The sequence below is a fragment of the Cynoglossus semilaevis genome, chromosome 14 (assembly GCF_000523025.1).
Source record: "Cynoglossus semilaevis isolate Cse_v1.0 chromosome 14, Cse_v1.0, whole genome shotgun sequence".
In the NCBI taxonomy this organism is placed as follows: Eukaryota; Metazoa; Chordata; class Actinopteri; order Pleuronectiformes; family Cynoglossidae; genus Cynoglossus; species Cynoglossus semilaevis.
The window spans coordinates 14596412-14619377 of NC_024320.1; the positions used below are offsets into that span (position 1 = coordinate 14596412).

The 22966-nt window shown below is 40.4% G+C and overlaps 1 protein-coding gene across 5 annotated transcripts in view; it reads left to right on the forward strand.

The window, feature by feature from the left end:
- LOC103389709 (interleukin-1 receptor accessory protein-like 1) overlaps window positions 1–22966 on the forward strand; it is a 185846-nt gene that overhangs the window by 151985 nt on the left and 10895 nt on the right. For all 5 annotated transcript variants that reach the window (XM_017038946.2, XM_008325248.3, XM_017038948.2 and 2 more), the window contains 2 exons: window positions 14469–14601; window positions 19270–19415. In XM_017038946.2, coding sequence (XP_016894435.1) covers window positions 14469–14601; window positions 19270–19415 — 279 coding nt within the window. The remainder of the gene's footprint in view (window positions 1–14468; window positions 14602–19269; window positions 19416–22966) is intronic.

Consider the following 22966-nt stretch of genomic DNA (forward strand, 5'->3'; position numbering starts at 1 on the left):
AGTCCAATCAGCTGTGATTACATTCATGCGTCATTTTCTTATCAGTGTCTCGCATCGTTTGTCATTAAACCTCAGAAAAAATGACTCACATTTCACTTGGAGCTAAGCAGTTTTCTTTATCTTACTCTTCACAGAGCCAGGCATTGGTAATAATGTGAATGTGATATCAGATGTTGAGTCATAAAAACTTTTGCTTGTCTTGAGATATTGTTTGTTTGATTTTTCTGGCAGAAAAGCTCACCTCTAAACCAAATGAAACTGTACAAATGTCTGTTCCCGAAAAAAAAGACAAAATCAGCAAAACTTAGATCATGTCAGAAAACGAACTTGGCCTGTGCCGGTGAAATGCAAGTGACTGGAATTTAATAAAGGACTGACAAAAAAGTAAAACTGCACCTGATCGTTACAGCTGTGAAGTGTCCATGGCCAAGGTCAGTCATTAAATCTGGTTTAGCTACATTAGCTTAGCTACAGCTAAATGTACAAAGTTTTGTCTTCCTCCTCTGCTGAATGGGCTTTTTAAAACACAGAGAGAGTATTTAAACTTTTTAATCCAACTTTTTTAAATACTGCACAATGATACAGTATAATGAGAATTACATTCAAATATATATGTTGTTAAACCAAAACAGTTTGAATCAGACCTGGCCTTAGGAGGCAGCTCCAGTCATTACCTGCTTCATTAGTTTTGTATTGTGAAGCACCTTCCTTTCCACGATATGGAGCAAATAAAATCCACACACAGACACTTTCCTCTCTGCCCCATGGCTCACTGTGCTGGGAACAGTTAGGAAAATCCACAGGGAAAAGAGAGAAAAAACTGACTCTGCATAACTGGAGATGTGCTATAAAAAGTTCTTATATAAACTGTATCAGTCTGCACATTAAAAAAAAACAATTATTTCAACTTTAAACCAAGGATCGTTGAGCTTGAGTTCTCTCTATATACTGTATGTAGAAAGTTTAGTTTATATTAGACTTCAATGATTACTTGCACTGTAAAGCTAAACTCCACTATTAGCCTGGTTTGAGTTGGACAGCTGTCATAGTGCAGTACATTTAGTTCAAACAGTCTACATGTCATGACTGCCGTCCGTGTCAGTTGTTAGCCTGAGCCACGTGTAGAAAAAACAAACAAACAAAGCATTTCTCTTCAGTTTTGCCTCCTGTGTGAGGAGGGTTTGTATGCACTGCCACACTTGATTAGGTTTGTTATTTAAAGTACACTTCCTCCGGGATGATTTTGTAAATCCACCACCTGTTGCTCTTGTTATTGCTTTGCTTTTATTTAAACTATTTTTTTTTCTTCCTAAGACATTACAGTCCACATCATAAGCCGGTCAAATATAAACAAAAATAAATCAGAGGAGATGTGACTCTCACCTTCATTTAATCCAAATTCATTTGTACCATTCCCTCAACCCAACAGCTTTCTACTGTTTCCAAGTACTAATACAATATAACAGGCTTTATCGCCAAAGCAAGACACAGCAGTGAAGTGAAGCAAATATAGAATCAGGTTGATATTGGCATCAGGACAACGAGACAAGATTTGCTGGTGAAAAAACATTCCTTGGCTTTGCTAAACGTTCATATGACTTCAGAAATGTCAAATTCAGCCTCATACCTTCATCACTGAAGCTTCGTTTTATTGCTGTTCTCACATGGAATAGAACATTTTCTCATAGCGATCAACAATTACACACTGCTGTGATTTTACTCTTCCTTAAAAAAAAAGAATAGTAACATACAATATGTTCCTATTTAGACTCTACTATTTAATGCATACCAATAATGAATTCTTTATTTTTACATTTATTTATTTTTATATCTGTCACCGTAACACTGCAGTAAGGCCATGTACAACAAAGATATTTTGTTACTTTATTTAAGTGGTCCTGGAGACATTGAGAGAAACCGACCTTAATATGTTTTTTCCTGGAGTTTAAATGTTCTCTCACGTCCCCATTGTTGTTCTTTTTTTTTCTTTATTCAGGAACTCATTTTGTATCTGGCTGTATTTGGCAATATTTTCTTACAAACCATCCCCATCTTGTCTGTCACTTGGTCACTACTCAAAGACTGCCCCAATATCTAGTTAGTGGTAGAGAAGCTAATTCACGTTTAGCGAGACAGCTTCTGTTCTCTTTATACTCATCTATAACAATTCCCAACTATACAATCTTGCTAACCCTGCTAATGATCTGCGTTTCAAGTGGGACAGTTATTTAACAGTTACCTGTGAGTATTGTCCTCGGAGCTGCTCACTTCATATTCAAAGTCAGTCAACTCTTTGTGCTCCACATACTGAGCAGCACAGCCCACGGGCCTGGACGGAGACAATGGGAGTTAAAAAAAACAGGAAGAAAGGAAGACAGTACATATGTGCTTAGGTGTATGTAAAGCTTGTGGCCATGGGGTTGTTGTGGTGTACAGATACCCCCCAGGGGTGGTGTGGGCTTGTACAGATACGGTTTAGCAAACAAGCTGTGTGCCAACAGTGTAGTGTAGGAAACAAAGCAGGGACACCATCGCAAATCCACACGACAAAAATAGGAGCTGGAAGCTTTTTTCTTCTTTTTTTTTACTGTGCAAAGTACATGACGTACTAAAGATTGCTACTGACACATTGTTGGTTATTTCTGCACCACTGGACTCACCAGGACCTGTGAGGGTGAAGCATGTGGTGGTGGGGGGTAGTAGCCAAGTAGCCAGCAGCAACTCGCACATGTAGGCTAAAAAAAGACACGTAGAAATTAGATTTCCTACAGATCTATGCAGTAATTCCCACAGCATTACTGCCTCGCCACCCAGCTTCAAATGAACCCCCACCACATACTGCACTGTACAATGATACACACCCACAAGTATATGCACTACCTTATTGTTACTTCACACTGAAGTATCTCGTAGCATCACTGCACCAGTTCAGCAAAACTAATATCAGTAATTGGAGGGTTTTCTTCAAACTCTCTCTATTTTTATTCCTTGGTGAATTACATTGTTGTTTGCAAAATGCTTCCGCTCACAAATTGTGATTGGTAATAGCGATAGCATTCTTCTGTGCTTTCTTCTGTACGGTACATCCTTGAGTAAAGAGAATAAAATCCAAATTTGTGCAGCCACACAAATGTGAAAGAGGAAAAATAGAAAAAATTAAAAAACAAACTTTGTATTAAATACTAGTTGCAGATGGTTTGTAATTTTGATTTAGTTATTGACAGTAAAAAGAGGAGAAAATGGAAGGAAGTACATGATTGGTTCACACATCACAACGTTAGCGTAGCCTGCTGACGACTTGACAGTTACCGTTGCCATGTCACTAATGGACCGTCCTGCTGTCAATTATCTTCACATCCAAGTAATTGAAAACTAACACAAATGACATCATCTTCCAAACCATTAGAGTGCTCTAGTGGTTGCACTATAACCCCGCCTCCAGTTAAAGGAGTTCTGTCCAGATCTTTGTGCCTTTTGTCCATTTAACCTTGACCTCTACTCCTCTGACCTACGACAGAATCAATCAGTCTCTGTGTGCTTCACCTCCAAAAGGGTTTGACTTTGGTTTCTAGAGCAACCAACACTGGCATATCCAATGAAGGAAATGCCTTCAGACTTCAGCCTTTATATGTACTTTCTATGGATATTCTAAATAGTGTTGCCTTGGTGGTTAAGGAAGTGGACTTGGGTCCAAAAGGTTTTTTTTACCACTGCTCACTCTGATGATGGGTTAAAGAAAGAGGTCACATTTCATTGTGCGCTGTCACAAATCATTCACTTTCTTTCTTATTTATATTGCTGTTTCTTCTTCATATGGTTGTTATACCAGATTAAAATGTAAAATGAAACAGAAAATGAGAGACTTAGGATGACCTCAGTATTGTGCATCATGTTGGCTAGTGTCCCAGTTGATACCACAGACAGAAGGGCTCTGCAGGATGCTGAAATAATAATAATCAAAAATCAAATGATTTCGTAAAACTGAAACTGGCGGCAGTGCTAAATTTAACGTCCACAAATGTGCGTAGACCACAGCAGCTCAGAGAGGCAACCAGAATGGACATGAAATAAAGTGTTTCATTCTGTCAGTCAACTGTAAACAGGCCTGTCGTTCCATAACCAGTGATTCATTTATTGTGTATTAAAATAAAGCAAAGATACAAACATTAAAACATGGATGTACATATTGAGATGCATCAACTACAGACTGGATCAATATTCCTACACTTTCATTCACCTTTTATCCCTCCATCCTCTACCACTTATCCTGTTCAGTTTCCCAGTGTGGGCTGGCAGTGATGGCTAAGCTTTTACCTCCAGAACTGTATTTGTGTGTACATACAGGTTATATATTAATACACCCCTGGGTTCGGTCTGAAACATCACTAAGGTTCAATCAAAGGCAGATACGAGAGGGAAATGTAGAGTCTGGCTTGTCTAATAAAACTGCTAATGATGGGGAGAAAATATATATACAGTATATATATATATATATATATATACATATATAGAGAGAGGGAGTATTTAATTATTAGATTCACTTATCCCTTTGTATTTACTTTATGTGCAAAAAGTGTCAAATTTTAAATACAGATATATATATTTATATTCATAATTATTGGCATTATATACACATATATTAATATTATTATGTTTAGACATTACTGAATAAAGTTTGTATGTCCTCAAAATCTTTTTAAATCATAGTTATTATGAATTTAAAAATAGAAATAGAATCACAGAAGCTTTAAACATTTTTTTTTTTTTTTACCAAAGCTGAAATAACACCTAGAATAAACTCAGTTTTACTGGTCGTAACTGGCTGTGAAAGGCTTTCCTGACTCACTCTTGAGAAGGAGTTCTTTGATGGAAATACAGTGGCTTTAATATATTCATGAAAATGTTATATATATATATATATATATATATATATATATACATATATATGTGTGTGTGTGTGTGTGTGTGTGTGTTATTTTTTCTCAATTTTGAGACAAAAATTAGAAGGTCACAATTAGAATATTATGAGCGGTTTCATCTCCAGTTTCCAGTGGTTGTAGAATTCAGGCAAAACAATTTTAGAGCCTAAGGCATTGACCATATGATTTTTTTTATATAAGAACAAATGTAAAACAGCCGTCTTTCATTAGTCTTTCTGTCTACATCTATGTTGTTCATCTGAATATGTTTACGTCCACATCTAACAGAGCAGAGGCTTTGCTGTGTTTTTCCCACATTTTCTGTCCAGTAGATACTGTTGAAGTCTCTGCAGAAGGAGACGAGTTGAACTGAATAGTGTTTTTGTCTGTTTTAACAACTTCTGTTCTGTGTTAGCGTCATGTGGCTGCTTTTCTAATACAACGAAAATAATAATATATTATCATTTATTTGCTTTGCGCTTTTTTTTTCTTCAATCCTGCAGCCACGTCTGCAACTGTGTCATTATTACTGCACTCTTATACAATGCATCAGGTCAAAGGTCACACATTGACTCACTATTAGAAATCTATACATGGATGTGAGTGTGTGTGGAGGACTCACAGCTTGAAGCGTGCCGTGAGGTGCAGTATGGATGCATGCTTTAGCTGCATTCAGGTAAAAGTGTGTGATTGATGGAGCTGCACTTGGACTCACACACCGTGAGATCCCTGCTTTAAAATGTTTTCCGGCGTGAGGTCGTATTTTATCCAGCCTGCGGTTACTTCCCTCTTTCTCCCTCCCTCTCTAACTAACTCTCAATGGCATTGCTTGTAATTTATTGTTTTGTTTTTAATTAAGTGGATGGCAAGCAGGTTTAAGTGCCCGGCTGTTTCTAGACATGCTGTTTTCTACTTATCGGATTTCTACATTCAGCACACAGCCGCTGTAAAGTTGGACCATGAAGCTAAACACTTCCAAAACTACACTTTGAAGCAGTTCAGTGAATGTCACCCTTTTACGCCGAGAAGAGCGATGAGAACAGAGAGGCTGCAGGCTGGATGCTGGTGAAAACACACTTCACAGACATCGAGATGCCACAGATTCACAGTGTCTCACTGTTGGCCCGCTGCATTGTCAGTCTGGCGTCAAGGAAACAGAAACACACCACCTGGATTACAGAGATGCCTGTCCAGATGAAGAAAAACTTTAAAGTGAAATGAAGTTGCGGCAGGATCGGCACAATCACGCCTCTGTCATTAAACACCGAGCAACACTTTCTTCTCAGAAGAATCTCTCAGACAGAAAATGACGGCCTTTCAAACATGTCATTACAGAAGAAAATGTGCTGAAAAATACTTTTCTTCGAATCATTTGAAAAGAAACTCTGACAGTTTCTGTGCAAAAGTACTGTTTGAATGTGACGTTTTTGACAAACTGCTTCACCCATGTCATCGTGACTTAGCAACCACCACGATAGGCACCTGATAGATCCAGCCCCGGAGGCTCATGGGAATGTAACAAATATCTTTGAACACAGTCAGCATTAGTCTCTGACATTGTTTACGTAAACAGGATGCCATTCATACATTTAAACACCACCAGAATGCCATCAATTCTGGAGGCTAAGCTAATCTGAGGTGGACCAAAGACAGTAGAAACATGTAATCTTCTCCATTTGGGTAAAAATGGACATAAAGATCTTGTGCCAGAGATGGGGGAAAAAAATCAGTATCTGTGATTAGATGGAGTAGGCATCAATCCCCATGACAGGAAGTAGCATTAATAAAATGTTTTTTAGAAAATCTAGCAGGACATTTTTTTTACTAAATCCATCCAACTTAATGGATCATTCAGCAGAACAAACAATCCAATAGGCTGGATGGCTGAACAATGCGTGTGCCTGACTCCCCTGTCTGCAGTCCAGGGCTGCCTCCTGTACTGAATGTGGCAGATCACAAAAACATGTAACAAGAACAGGGCTTTGATTTTGTAAATTTATTGTAAATAACAAGAACAGGGCTTTGATTTTGTAAATGTATTGTAAATAAGTTCATTTTCAGTAGGTAGAATAACATCAAAGCAACAGAGAAATTATAAAAAAAATCAATAAATAAGGGATTTATGAGGCATATGTACGAGTTGCGTTTGTATTGCTCTACAGTACAGACTCCTCATGATTCTCAGTTGCTATTATTGGATTTTGACATTTTGCTCCAGACGTCCTTTCTGACACGGAAAATACTTTTTAATAACTATAATTTTACATCTGAAAATGGAGCCTGCGTGGCTCTGCTGTGCGGAAAGGTAGAAATGTATGTGATCCTTTGCAACTTGAGTGAAATTATCCCCAAATTATTTCTTCTACGTTGTCTAAGAGTTGACCCTGGAAGTTAGAGTGTCTTTATAATAGGGCAATAACCTGCAGCCAAGAATCCAGGCAAGCTGCAAATCAGTTAGATTATACCTGGTGCGAACTGTGACATCTACGCTCTGTAAACAGTTACAGGCCATACATGAACCCAGCAGGTTTATTCCTAGAACGACTGCCATTGAATAAGTTGTTTTTCTCACACATCAAGTCTTTGGAGAGAAGGTTATTTGTCGGAGATCGTCACACGATTGTACTCAAATGGGGAGCTGACATTCAGAAATTGCGGCTCCGTGACCTTGTTGACCTTCTGACATTAAAATCCTTTGTTTTGTCAGGGCGCCGTTCATCAGGTCATATTAGCTCCCACTGCGAAAACCAGTGTTACAGTTGTTGCAGCAGATATCCTCCATCTTGGTGACATTTTGTTAATGTTGGACAATTAGAATGACTGTAATACTGATGAATACAGTTTGATGTACAGGCTACACACTTTACTTTGTTATGTCCATTCAGATTTGAAGGACAGCAGTGAGAGCGTGGTGGATTTCTCCCAGGTATCTCACCTTTGCATTACAACACCGCACGCACTCTAACTCCCCCAGAGGCGACTTCTCTCACTGTGGGTTTTTATTTTGTCAACATGATGGACAGGAGGAAATCAGCAGGGAAGCTGTGTAGATGATGGCTGTTGTGAATCAGACTGTTAACCTTTCCTTCAGACTCTTTCCTGCAGAGTCTCTCTGCCATTTTTCCTCGCGGCTCCTCTGCCGCACACACAGTCCTATTGTTTGTCCCCGTCCTGATTAAACACTCATTATAGAAACCTGTTTAATGCACGAAGCTCTCCTGAGGCAAAGCTGCAAGACAGGAGGTAGGATGATGAAGGAAAGGTGAGTGGGGAGGACAAAGAAGAGGAGATGAGTGGGATGAGAGGGATAGAAAAGCAAATTTGTACGCCTGTTGCAGCAGCGTTTGTCTCTAACTCCACTAAATGGCTTCAATGATGTTTGTCCGCTCGGTTAGCAACTGAGTCCTTATCTGTGAACTTTCTGTTTGTGATGCAATGTTTTCCCTCCTCATTTCCTTGATTGAAGATGACAAATTAAAGAAGCTTCTCAGCTGTTCTTTATTGTTGTCCCCACGTCCTTGGAGGCTGGGTCAGATCCCTTACCCCTTCATCTTTGTTCTTTCACCTACCAGAGCTCCATAAACCCAGCAGAGTTTCCCCTGAAATTCTGGAAACAGCATCTATAGACCAGACCACTGTGCTGTGTCCTGTTTTCATTACCCCGACTCCCCAGGAGAGGCCAACACTCTGACTTCACACCTTTTTTTTTTCTTTCCCGTCTCTTGCTCAATGAGCACAATAATCTGTCTTGATCTTACCTGCTGAGTCGGCTCCACTTGACCGCTTAAAGACTAGATTTGTCTCGGCAACCGCTTCAGAGAAGAAGACTATCGCTGCAGCTGGGAACCTTTAATCGGTGATCCCTCGGACATTAACTCTGCGCATAGGTGTACTGTAGTACAAGTATTTGTGAAGATAAGAATACTTTTTTGGGGGGGGCATACATGGAGTTGTGAATGTGTGTATGAATTGGAGAACCAGGTTTCCTCCTGTCTCCTTCCACAGTCCTGTATTCATGATGGAGATCAGATGTATAAATTGATGACGGTTGTGAATTGGAGTGTGGATATCTCACGTTTGTCTTCATGTGGCTCAGTGATGGCTAATGGAGCTTTTTCTTTTCACCTTTGTCCAGTGACAACTGTTCTTTGTCGACATCACAGGACCTGATTTAACCATAGAAGATGAATGAATGAGTGAAGGTGCATGAGGTCTTTCAATTATGGACAATATTTTCAGAGAAAATAATGCAGTACCTAGCCATTAGTGGGTATTGTTATCAGTTGGCATTGTGTCATAGTTGATGAAGCAAGAAGGTGTGATCACTCACTTTTCATTCCCCAGCATGCATGTGTTCCTGTGGATTCTAACCCCTAGTGTGGTGATTCTCCAACCAAGAGATTGTTGTACTGATGTACTGTCAAAACAATTACCTACTTTTACTTACTGTATATGGCTTTACTAGTGTTATTAATTTACTGCAAATAATTTGTCTTTGTTTGTCTATAGGACAGTCACAGGCAGAAAAATTACATACTCTTCCAGAAGGTGGCAGCAGATGAATATAAAAACTAAAGAAAATAGGAGAGCTGTTGAGGAAATCTTCCTGTGTGTCTTTCTGCAGTTCCTGCAAACATATCAACATTGTTTTCAACTAAACAGACCAGGGTTTAATACTGGGTACATGTTAAGTAATTGAAACTAGAAGGTCATTACATTGTTGGGTCATTTTTTGTTTGGTGGTTTTCATGGGATTTTCCGGGTGTGGAATGTCCATTAAAACTCTTGGGATTGGATGTTTGTCGTCTTCTCAGCTCAACTCTCTCCTCTGTCAGTCTTGCTCCGAGGCCCAGGGATCATTCATGTTCTGTTGGTATTCAACACCTGCCTTCTCACGGCCAAGGAGGCTTTTTTATTCTCCCTTCACAGCACAGTTGATGTCACTGGCTGAGGAACAGGCCAGAATGTTCTTTTAATTTTACACTCTTTTTACTTAAATTTGAGAGATGTTTTTAAAGAGATGTTTTTGTTTCTCTGCATCCGCAGTATAAAGAGTGGCAGTAACTGGTGCAAAACCAACACACAGGCCACAACAGGCGTAGAACATAAACACATGAGTGGATCACAAAGCCATCAGGAAACATAATATATATCTCATTCAAAACCAACACGGCAGCTGCTTTCATAGCCTGATGCTTCTTTGATTGTGGTGTCCTCCTCCCCCCTCCTTCTCATGTGCCATTTGTCTAGTGTTTATTTGAAGAGGCCTTTAAGTGTTTCATTAATGTCTAATGAGCTCTTTTCATTAGGAGAATTAAACTCTGTCTTCCCTGCACCAGCAACACAGGTTTCATCCGCGGCTTGTGGTCCTTGTGGCGGAGCCAGCCGCAGCCATCTGCAACAATCACTTTTCTGCTAAAGAACAGTGTATTATGAGTGGGGTCGGCACGAAGTGTGGGTGTTGATCTTTGCAAAATGTCACGCTCTGCTTCACAATGCATGAATAGGAGTGTAATATTAAACAGCACCAGCCATATTTAATTCCCACCACAGCTTGTTCCTGGCAGAAGTATCACACGGCGGAAAAAATTTAATTTTACTTCACATAATTGAACATTGGCTATTGTTACGACTGCTTATACGATCCATAAAAAAACACCGTTATAACTGTGTCTCCCAGTGTCTGCGCTACATGCATTGATTAAGCAGAATGACGATAGCAGTTTGGCCGCTTAGTGATAATGAGGCAGCAGCAGCGAGGATGAATAACAGGAGATGGACCGTACACCAGGGAGGCGTAGCTAAATGAAAACTGAACGTAGCAGAGCGGAAGGTTGCCTTAAAGAGTGATGGGCTGTAATAAAGCAAATGAATGCTAAACACAGATACAATTAAAGCAGCACATCTGGCAACGCACCCCTGAACAGTAGTGTTAACCAGTCCCTGCCTGGAGCTAAGTACAAAAGCTCTGATGTGAAATATTTTTAGCGCCTGGTTACACACATCCATAATCATGTCATCTACTGATTCCGTTTTTCACTCTGCATCAGTCGCACAGTCTCGCTGTGATCATGAACCACAAGGCTCAAGTCTCACAGGCCGTTAATGTAAAGCCCAGTCCTTTGTATTGAAAGGAAAAGTTAATTAAAACCAGAAGTGATAGGATCTCTCCCAGAAGTGGAAGAAGTGTTATGATATCGTTACGGAGTGTGACTTTGGTTGTGCTTTAAAAACACTTCCATTCAATTCCTGACTTTGGTTGTGCTTTAAAAACACTTGGTTTCTATTCAATTCTTACCTGTAAAATTGTGTCTATATATATATATATATATATATATACATACAAAAAGTTCATTAATGTGCACTCAGCACCCCATCTTGACAGAAAAAACTGAAATGTAGACATTTTTGCAAATTTATTAAAAATGAAAAACTGAAATATCACATGGTCATAAGTATTCAGACCCTTTGCTCAGTATTGAGTAGAAGCACCCATTTGAGCTAGTACAGCCATGAGTCTTATTTCAACATTTTGAAACAGAAGCTAGAATCGTGTGTTTGAGGCCCGTTTGTATTTGTGACCAATCCAAATGATGGAGAAGGAGGGAAAAAAAAATCAGGAAAATATATTGGAATATCAGTATTCTACAGTCCTCGCAGTTCATTTGACCATTGTGTCAGTCAGCGTGTCAGCTGTAGACGTACTTACTGCCCTGTGAGGTTGGTCTGACACAAAGCCAGACATCTGAGCTGAAACTGAAACCACCATGAACCATGAGGTGGTATTTAGGCCAGAGGTGGTGCAGTGAAGCAAAAACATTTTCCCACAGTGTATATATACACTATAACTACAACAACTATATGTATTAGCTGTGTATTAGGGCAACAATAATACAGCATGCCTCATTTGCCTAGGGATTAAAGGATAATCAGGTGTTGGATAAATGAATAGAAACACATACATATACATATTCCCTTTTTTCATAGAATAATGACTATAATAAGTATTTGCTGCCCTTTAGGAATGATACACAGTGTGAAACGTGTGTTGCATAGAGCATAATTGACAAGTACTCCACGGAGCCACTTCAGTCTGTTTAATGCAGCTTCAAATCACAACAACCTCTGGGTTTGCTGAATTATCACCAGATCATAATTATCCACATCTACATTTTCTTGAGGACTTTGTAATATTCATCAGTATTCAAAACCACAGCGAGAAGAAAATACTTTAATTTTGGCATTAACATTCAAACGTGAGCCTGAACCCCACAACAACTGTGTACTTCAATCTACAACACAATACTCCAAACCTGTAGTGTGGTTTTCAACCAGCCAGTGGGAGAAAAACAACGTTCAAAACCCACAGCTCGTGACACAAACATGACTCTGAGGTTTTGTCGTGGTAGCCTGTACTTTAGTGTGTGTGACAAGTGATACCAGACTGAGTCTGTTAGATTCATACGGTGCGGTTGCTAGTCATTTTTATATGCAAAGGCTGAAATCATAGTCTGTAGGAGGGATAAGGCTGCAGAAGGAGAGAAGAAAAGAGAAGCAGAGATGGTGTTTCTTGGCGGGGAGCTGTTTTTGTTTTGTCTTTTTTACCTGAATGCTTGACATGGATGGCGCTCTGATCTGATCTACTGTCCACCACCACAGTGAAGTGATGCTCTGTTCCCTGTGTGGGGGAAGTCTTCATCAAGAACAGTGCGTCCTTTACCACGTGTTCAACCATCTCCTCGGTGCAGTTCCTGTTGTTCCTCACTTTCATCACCGCTGACACACACACACACACACTGTCTTTTTCACACAGATGCAGAAATGCCTGCTGCCTGACTCCTGTCTGTTCTGTCATCATCTGTGGTTTTTAATGCTCTAACTCTAACATCTCACTGTCTGCTGACATCTCTGTCCTGCTGCCTCAGTGACAAAGAGAAAATACCTCATATCTGTGGAAATGACAACGCTTTAGCACCAAGAGTTAGCAATTTAAATATTTAAGTTTTAATACGTAAATCCCTGAAAAGCTCTCTCTTCTCATGTATGTGCAATGGACATTAAAGACACATGCAGGAGAAGGCCCTTGGAGAGGCCATCGCAGCAGTGAAGCAGTCGGTGCAACAGTAATACATGCTGTTCACAGTCACGGTCAAAGCCATGGATTATAAAAAAAAATCTCTGTTGGTCTTCAATCCTGTCTGCAGCTGTCTGAACACCGTGTCTTCTACTGTTTTTGTCTTACCTGATTCTGCGGTAGTTCTTTGCAATAAAGCTCTACAGAGACCCCTGGTGGAATTAGTCCGTCCGTCTAAAAACAACTTTGTAAGAAACCTATTGTATACTGAAAAATATCAAAATACAGTAGACATAGACAAAATGAAGGAATAAAAAAAATCTCCGGTCCCCACAACATGAGTAAATCTAGATCCCACACTCAACACTTCACGTCACAGAGTTATTTTTCCTGTACTCCATAACCATCATCTGCACTGACTAGACCCGACCAGGGGGCCAAACAGAAGCAGGCGTTCATGAAACTAACGAGGCCTATTATCTCTGAGCTAGCAACCACACAATCATACAGCACAGTAATGTGTCGTCCCACAGACTTCAGGGTCCTCACTGCAGAGCCAGAAGTTCTCTCAGAGAACTTTTTTGGATGCAAAAAAAAAAAAAATGCATGAAAGCTTCCGTGTTTATCAGCAGATCACAGCAGTTCCTCCTTCACTTTGATGAAGTGGTGATGTCGGTTCAACCCCTGTTTGAGACCCTTCCAGCGCGCACTCTGACAGCAGCTGCAGCATGTGGGTGATAGGTGTAAATGAGAAGTCTCTGAGCTCACTCGCTGAGAGATAATGTTGTACAGTGGCCTATCATCTGTCAGTCACAGTGTGCCGCAAAGGAGCCAAGCGGAGGAAGAAGCGCCTCCTCACGTGGAGGCGAGGGTTTGTTCTTCTATTCTCAGGATCCTAGATCACACCAGGAGGCCTGTGTGTGCTTTACACAGCCTGCCCAAGGAGAGGAGTCCAACTCAGACATTATTACATCTTTATTTTCTCTCTCATTTTATTCCTAACAACTCAGGTTATTTTGAATAGATAATTCTTTTGGATCAGCTTTAAATAAACCAGAGTCTGCTGCAGGTTTCTGGCAGATCAATACTCTTGACTTTTTCTTCTGTGTTCCACAGTTTAAGCTTTAATTGTCGTCAATGTTGAGATCAATTGTCAAAAATATCCGTCTGAAGGTGATACATCTGCACAGTTAAAGGAGAAGCTTTACTTATGTTTGTACATAATTGTTGAACACAACATTTTCTATAAATGGGCAACACAGTGGAGGGGTGGTCAATGCTGCTGCCTTACAGCATGGTGAACAACTCGAACCCTTTCTCCAGGGACTTGTGTTTCCTGTCATAGTCTGAAAACCTGCATAATGAAGTTAATTGTTCACACTAACCTCGTCAAAGGTGTGAATGTTCTTTATTCAAAGGTTTTGACGTGAAAAACTAAGGATGTTTTTTTTTTTTTTTTATCTTTTCTCTGACAGGGAGTCCCATCAACCTGACTTGCCGAGCTTTCTTTGGGTACAGCGGAGACGTCAGTCCACTCATCTACTGGATGAAGGGGGAAAAGTTCATCGAGGATCTGGATGAGGAGCGGGTTCAGGAGAGCGACATCAAGTAGGTCCTTCGACGTCACACACGTTTGACGTTAATGAAAGTTATAAACTCTATAAGGAATGAACCCAATTTAAATTAGTTTCAGTTGTGTACATCCATTTTGATGTCTGATTAATTAGTGGAATTCAAACCCAGGACCTACTGCATGACAGGTGAACATTAGGAACGGTTTCTTCTTGTTTTCACGTCACAATAAAACATTTTTTAAAGTTAATGTTTTCTATAAACACTTAGAAGGTAACCATCATTAATCAACTTATTGGGGGAGAAATTCACTCCTTTTTTACTGAATTAATCTACATATACCAGATATATTTAATGTTTAACAAAGAATAAAATGTAAGTTAATTTATATGTAAACCAGCGAGATTAAAATTGGATACTATCAGGAATCAATTCTCGTTTATGTTGACCACTGTGTGAAAAATTTGAGAAAATCGGATTTCTCCTTTAGTAGTGAAGAAGTCAGAGGTGAACAGCTGTTTCCAGCCTGTTAGCACATGTGTGCATCCTCAGAGTCCCGGCTGCCCATCTGTCATTCAAATGGTCTTCATCCATCCTTCCTGTGTCTGTTCAATAATGCAGACAGCCATGCATTCTTTATCATGCATCATAAATATACACAGCTCAGCCATTGTTCCAGGAGTGAGCTGCCATTAGTGGAATGTTAAAGTGAGGGATTAAAGAAGAGACGGAGGAAGTTCACCACACTGTGTCGGACAGTTTTGATCTGTGTGAGTGACCTTCATCTGTTTGGCCTGTTGACTGGAGGATATTCAAGTTCCACACACACACACACACTAGAGCACTGTTAGTAAAGCTGGCATTGAGTCCTATTTGTTGATCAAAGCTTGCTTCAGTTGTTTTTGGAGTAAAGTTCAGCAGTAAACACAAATATTTTCTTAACACCAACCCATAAAGAAAAAAAACCTAACTTTTATTACTAGTACTGCAGAATGTCTGTGCAGGTTTAAGGTAGACAGGAAGTCAGACTAGATTAAACCCCACTTTGTGTCACCAGTTCAAGTTGTGCCTGAAAACCCATTGGCTTCTGTGGCTTCTATTACTTATTGTCAAGAACTTGTCTTTTTTTAAAGTTGAGATACATTAAAATAAGTAGATCTGATTGGTTTATGCAGTGAATGGCAGCTGGACCGTTCAACACTAGCCTAGCATTGGTGTGGTGACAATATGAACATAAATACCTATGTATGTATGTACGTATATGTATATATACATACAGTATATGTTTATATAAATGTATGTAATTGTACATATAGAACATATATATGTATATATAAATGTATGTTATTACACAGTAGTACAGTACATAGTACAGTACATATACATGCGTATATGTATATGTACTGTATGCTAAAACCTTTTTGACAATACAACTATTTAACACAAATGAACCACATATCAGTACCTTTACTGTCAAATATTAAGCACTTGTGCATGTGTCCTTTTCTTCCCCTGTACGTCCTGTACTATTTTTTCCCCCTCACACACACACACACACACACACATACAGGCAGAAAAATCCCTGTTGTCAACAAATGGCATCTATTGAAAAGGTTAACTCTGAGCAGCACGACAAGGCCGGGAGCAGAGACGGTGGCCCAGCCTGTGACCTGGCATTTCAGGATGTCTCTGTTAGCACCACCGGCACGTTCCATTCGGCTCCCAACTCTGCTCTGGGTGATGAAGGACAGCAGTCCAATTAGAGGCCGGAGTAGATGGTGGTGGTGGAGTGTGATGGAGTTAAAGATGGAGAAGTGTAGAAACTATTTATATAAGATGAGCTTAAATGGCAACGTGTCCATTCAGTTTTTACCCTACTATATAAAACTGAGCACTGTTTTTTCTTCTCTTTTTTTTAATTTGAACGTGCAACCACTTCAAACCTTCCTCCGACATCACTCCACGAGCTTTTAGCTTTGAAATGGAAATTAATCACACAGAATATAATCCCTGAAGGGCCGCCTGTAATACATGAAATGAAGCTTCTGGCACAGTGTTTCTCTGCTGGGATTCCCGGTTGATATGAAATGTTGTAGCCGCAGAACAACTCCTCAGATCCCAGAGGTAAAAAGTTTCAGTGTACAAACAGTAACAACAGTAAAGTGCAGGCTACTGAGAGAGCCAGACTTTTGCTGTTTCTGCACGGACATGGAGCGGCATGTGTGTAAAATATCACGTTTTTTTTTTAAGTCATTGATGCTACTAAGGATCTCCGGGAGTGTTGCATAACAAACACACACTGCTATGTTGGGGATAATCACACAGACTCCTGACTACAAAAGACACCAGTGCAGCTCATCACAGCCCGCCGCGGTACCAAAAAATATATTCCTACAGTCGTATCCTGCTGGGTGGAGGCCATGCATACATTTGGTATATAAAGGTAATAAAGGACTGGGTTATGTTTTATCTTCAAAAATGGACCTGACTTTCCAACATCACACCATCCAGACTGCTGTTCAAAGAGAATCCAACAACAGCGCCCCCTACCTCTTGAGCAGCTTGGGTCTTTTAAACAGCAAGAAAAAATATATCCTTCTTGTGAAATCAGACAGCATGTACTTCCTGCTGGGAGCACACGGGGCCTCAGTGGTGAGACAACAGGCCTGGGACCAGAGGGTTGTGGGTTCCAATACGAATTATTATCTATCTATTTATTACTACTGTTAAAAAGATAGTTTTGGGTTATTTTTGGGGGCGGGGTTTTGTACTAATGTGTGATTTGTTCTCATCAGCGGTGTTCTCTCTCTGTCTCACCTGCTCTTTTCATTCGACTCTGTTTAGTCTCTTCATTAATCAACAGACTTTAGACGGGCTTTCATATTCAGCTGCCCTGCAGCAGGCAGCCCTGGGGCGGAGGCACCTTTCTTCCACACTTTTAGCCCCGCGCATCATTCAACACAACATCAGTTGTACTGTCAAAGGGAAATCTGCTGCTACATCATCACTGTGTGTGTACTTCAGCTCAGCAGGACAGATTCAGACACCTTCTGGTTGAACACCAGCCGTCATCTAAACTAATGAATTCAACATTAGTTTAGATTAGTTATTTTTCTCCCTTTAAGCCAAGATGGAGGATTAAGAATGTACTTTTTGTTACTGAATGAGGAGAAAACCTTCAAAGATAATAGTTTTGTACAATTTTCCAACTATTTGTGTCTAATTTTACACACACTCATTCACTCACAGAGCTGTAAAAAAGCAGTAAAGTAACAGGTAGAACTGAGCAGTACTGATTGGACTGGACCTGGGTCCAGCTTTATTTACAAAAAATGCTAACAATTATTTTAATATCTTTTTAATGTGTATTGTATCTTTAAATAACTGCAATAACTGGTTATTTAACATATTAATCAAACAAAGATATTTCTTAATAAAAAAGAGATTTTTTCAATATTTACATTCAAATCTGGTTCTATGGTTTTTTTATTTAAATTTTTTGAGATTTTGTTTTTATTTCTTTTTTTTAAAGAAAATCCATTTTCAACTGTGACATCAATATTGGCCACTGTCTGTTATTTCATAGACTTAGACACTAGAATAAAAATATTTAATCATCAATTGAATGTTTCACCTACATGGTTAAAATGATATTAGCTGATGTGCTGTATCACTGCACATCTGCTAACTCACACACTTACAGTACAGCTTAGCATTGCCGTTAGCTTCCCATGGCACCAAAGAAAAGTAGGATAAAAAGTGTTAGAGTTAATTTGACCGAAGTTTCTGCTGTTGTCTCTCTCTCACGACTTGACGGTTCTGTGGCTGCGTCTCCTGACAGCCGGTTATACTGTATCTACAGGAAGCTTTTCTCACAGATCCTTTAAGTGAGGAAGTCACATAACGAAGAGCAGGTCGGTGAAATGCTATTTTTAAAGCCACAGTGATCAAACAGTTTCCACAGCTTTCCATGTCAAGGCTAAATTCAGTTTTACAGAAACATCAGAAGGATTTTTTTTTTCCTTTCGAGTTATTAATCTTTTTTTCTGAAATGCTCTGCGATAGTTCAGGGCTGCAGTGGATCATAACAGTCATGTCATTATCCTTCTGTCAACACCTCACCACAGATAGACCTACATCAGCTCCTGTTCATAAAACAGACTCAAAGGCAGACGCCTGTGCAGCTGTGTGTCAGTCTTCTGGTTGCTCTGAAACAGTGACAGCTGCAGTTACTGTGTAAGATCATTTATAGGTTTAGTTAAACCAGAGAAGCAGGAGTCCTCGGTTCATGAAGTCCTCAATCTGCAGCGTTTAGTGGTAACTTCAGCATCTACCATGGATTTGGACATCAGACTTTTCTGTTGTTTTTATGTCCTACCATGATGTCACCACTGTGTTAGCGTAGGTGAGCGACCTTGGTACTTATGTACAATATGTCAGTTCCGACTTACTGCTACGCTGCACCGTGGGAATGTACCTCTGACAGATGTGGAGGACCTCCTGTGTCTACTTTTGTTATGGTGACAAACCAAGGAGACTGCATGCATTTGTCTGCTCTGTAACATGTTTGGTGATTTTTAGTGATTTTTAGACCAAATTTCAAATACCTCTTCATCAAAAGGAACACAGTCTTAGTTTGGATCAATAAACACAAATCCTACCGAAATGAATCTCATCTGCTGTGTTCTCTGTCTCCCCCTACAGGACAATCAAGGAACACCTGGGCGAGCAGGAGGTCTCCATCTCCCTGATCGTCGACTCGCTGGATGAGAATGACCTGGGCAACTACACGTGTTACGTGGAGAACGTCAACGGACGGAGACAGGCCAACATCCAGCTTATCAGGAAAGGTGAGGCAGAGCTTCCGTCACCATGACAACAAGACATGGATGTTAAGTCCAAGAACTTTTTTTTATAATACCACATGCCTTCACTCTCACCATGAGAGAGATGTTCGTCACACATGAAATGACAGCAAGGAGGAGTCTGGGAATTTGTTTCTTCTGTTGTCAACGAACCAGAAAGAGGATTCAGAGGAGACAGGCAGCTGTAGGAGCTAATGGTAACAGTCGGCAGGGTTTATAGCCCCTCAAAACACACACACACACACACCCACACATCACCTTTCATCACCTTGCTGTGGTCCCTGGTTTCCATCCAAACCATGGTTTTAGTAGAGGAGACTTCGACTCTTTTTTGTACAGATTTAAGCTCAGCTTTAACAACAGTCTCATCCCTGATGCTGAATCATAGACGGTGTTGCTACACAGATGGCTGGGACAGAAGCCATTATGTTTCATGACCTTCACAGACTGGACTGGCAGGTCTGCAGGAAACTGACCAGTTAACATTTATTACACTACCCACATTCTCACCACTTTTTCCTGCCTCGGATTTAGAAGCCCTGATTCTGAGCTGAAAATAAATGTAGTCTCATCTCAGACACTTTCCTCATCTCTGGATTTATCCCCTAACACACACACACACACACACACACACACACACACTTCTTCACTTTCAACTAAGCTCCATCAGTAATGTGATTAGGTTTAACTCTGTCTCTTATTAATGCATTTGAATTTTCATCAGGTAAAAGTCGATGGGGGGGTCACTCCTGGGTCACACCTCCTTTTCTTATTACCACTTTTTTTTTCCATTTTTTAATTCTACTAGGACAGACTTTTAATGGCAGACAGGTGTGAACTGCCGGCTCTGTTTAAAGGTTTAAATGAATTGCCAAACAAAAACACTTTACGTTGCCTTCTGGAGAAAATAACTGTTTATCCTGTGATTGTGAGTGACTATTTGAACAAAGAGAGTGGGTGAAAGGAACAGGAGTAAAGCACTCTCCATTGCCTTTCATTTTCCTCTTTTTTCTCCCTCTTTTTTATCTTCCTAAAATGACAAAGACAGGGAGAAAATGGCTGTGGAATTGCCCTGTGCCGTGTCTCTCCATCATAGCCGACCATTTTTGGTCAGGAGCTAATTTGTCTTAATCTGATGTCACTGCAGAGCCGTTACTGTGAGAGAGGCCGGGCGGGAAACAACGGCTGAAAAATATCTGCAGCTCCAGGAGCATCAGCATCATTCTGTTTTCATCCTGTAAAGATAAAGCTGAAGTTGGGAATGGATGGTGATGTTGAAAAATGAGAAGAAGTGGAATTGATCAGAATTGACTCGTTAGCTGCACAGCTGCTTTAACTGAGGTTGATTTCCAGACGGAGGGGAGGAGAAGGCTCGTCTCCAAACCAGTTATTGCCCCTGCAACTTAAGAAATAACCCCAGAGTTGAAATGGCCACTGACTGTTTGGACGTTAATTTTGCACCACTGTCGTCTGTTGGTCTGATTGTTCTCCTGAAGGTCACTGGTTGGATCGGAACGCCGACGAGGCCCAGTTCCCACTTGTTACCTCTCCAAGTTCATCACCCTTTATCAGGAGAGGTGTCGGTCCGCTTCCATGCGAGCTGCTGCGCTCCGAGGTTGAATGTGTGTTGGTGATGGATGGTAATGCACACAGGTCCTGTCCATCCATGTTTATGTGCAGGCCTGGCTTTGCACTGTGGCCTTTTACTGTTGTCCATTAGTCAACCAATGAAGGCTGACCAGCCTGGTTTTGTGAGGCGTAGCTGAGAGGAAACGTTAACCTGCGAAAAATGGAGTGACGTCCTGAAAGCGCTGCAAAGGAAAGTCCTTGAAAAACAGAGACGCCATCATGAAATACAGGGCAAATGACTTGATTTTTCAAGGCAAGGTTCCAGACGTTGAAGCCCTAATGTTTGAGACCCTGGTCTCACGCTGTAAAAAATCACCTAACATCCTTCTGAGTAAGTGTTCAGTGCCTCGGGAGAATATTTGAAAAAGAATAGGTTGTAAAGCTGAAATATATTCAGATGAATTCAGCCTCCGCTTATGCTGCTCATGAGTTCATGTCAGGCTACAGCGATGACTGATTCCTCCGAGCGCGTGTCGACAAACAGCTGGGAGTTTTGCCTCAGCTCACACACACACACACAAACACAAACTCATGACCGATGCTCATAAGTGCCACAGTTGAACTCTGTCACATTTTGTTCTCATAGCTGTGGCCTCATTTAGAGTTCTTTATTATCCAGTTAGGCTACGGAACGCTAAGTGACAGGTGCAGATGTGACTGTGCTTTGACTCCTGTTCGACCTGGAAATGAGCAACAGAGGCAACAGAGAAAAATGTAAAAACAAAAGCAAGAAAACTGATGCAGGATTAAATATAACCGCAGGAGATGATTAAGAGTTCCCCTCAGACAAATGGCGAGGTGTTGCAGAATGATTTCACAACACACAGCAGCTAATGCAAGATATCCATCATGACTGAGTCATGCATTATTTCACAGGCGCTCCTGTTTTGTGCTCAAACTGTAACCTAGTGTGGAAAACCTTGGATTTAGACGACAGTTTTACACTTTGTAAGAATAAAATAAAAACCAAAATCTATGGTTTGGTAACTGACCTTGTAAAAAGTGCAAAAAAAAAGCATATTTTGAGATTCATGGATTCATTTTGCAGGTCAACTATAGATAGTTTTAGTAGGAGGATTTATGAAAGTACAATTCATATGAATGTGATTAACCTTTGACCTATCAGGTGGCAGTACATTAGATCAGTGGTTCATGAACTTCTACTGCAGCTCTTCTTTTTTGGAGAAGGTCTGTGGAGTTCCCCCTCATGTTGACATATTTACAGCAATTCTTTGAAATGAACTCCGAACATTTATTTGAAACTGAAACTGTGTCCTTCCCCCGCGGCCATGCTGCCATTATGGAAATGGCCAGACTGTATTTATGATTGATGCAAATGCAGGGGATTCAAGTTCTGTACTCAGATCAGTCGAGGTGAAGGTCTAACTCTATGTAAAAGCAAAAAGATGGAAAAGACGTCAAAAGATTTAAAACCACTTCCACATTAACGTTTGCAAAATGGAGCGAAAGCCAGTGTTTATAATTCTGTGAGAGAGCGCGGCAGCCTTAACGCTGAGGATGTGCAGCTACTTAAAGGCACCAGTGAGGCAGAGGTGGTTATGAATTTTAGAGAAGCCGTTGCTGCCCTCTCCCAGGAACTTAATGGATTTACAAATGCCTTCTTCAGCACAAAGTACAGATGCCTGTCTTTGACTTAGTAGATCACAGGCTTTGTGTGATTGACTGAGCTGTGTTCAATCCAGATCTGTGTCCTGGTGTCAGGTGTCATAATTCAGGCGTAGGAATTAATTTCTAAAAAGGTGAACGTATGGTTACAAGAATTTAATTTGATGGCACTCCTGTTCTTCTATCTTTTCTGGCTCAAGATCCAGCCTTGGATTATGTTGTATTTCGAAAAAAAAAAAAAAGTTTTCCAACTTCACTGTAAATATACAAACACACACACC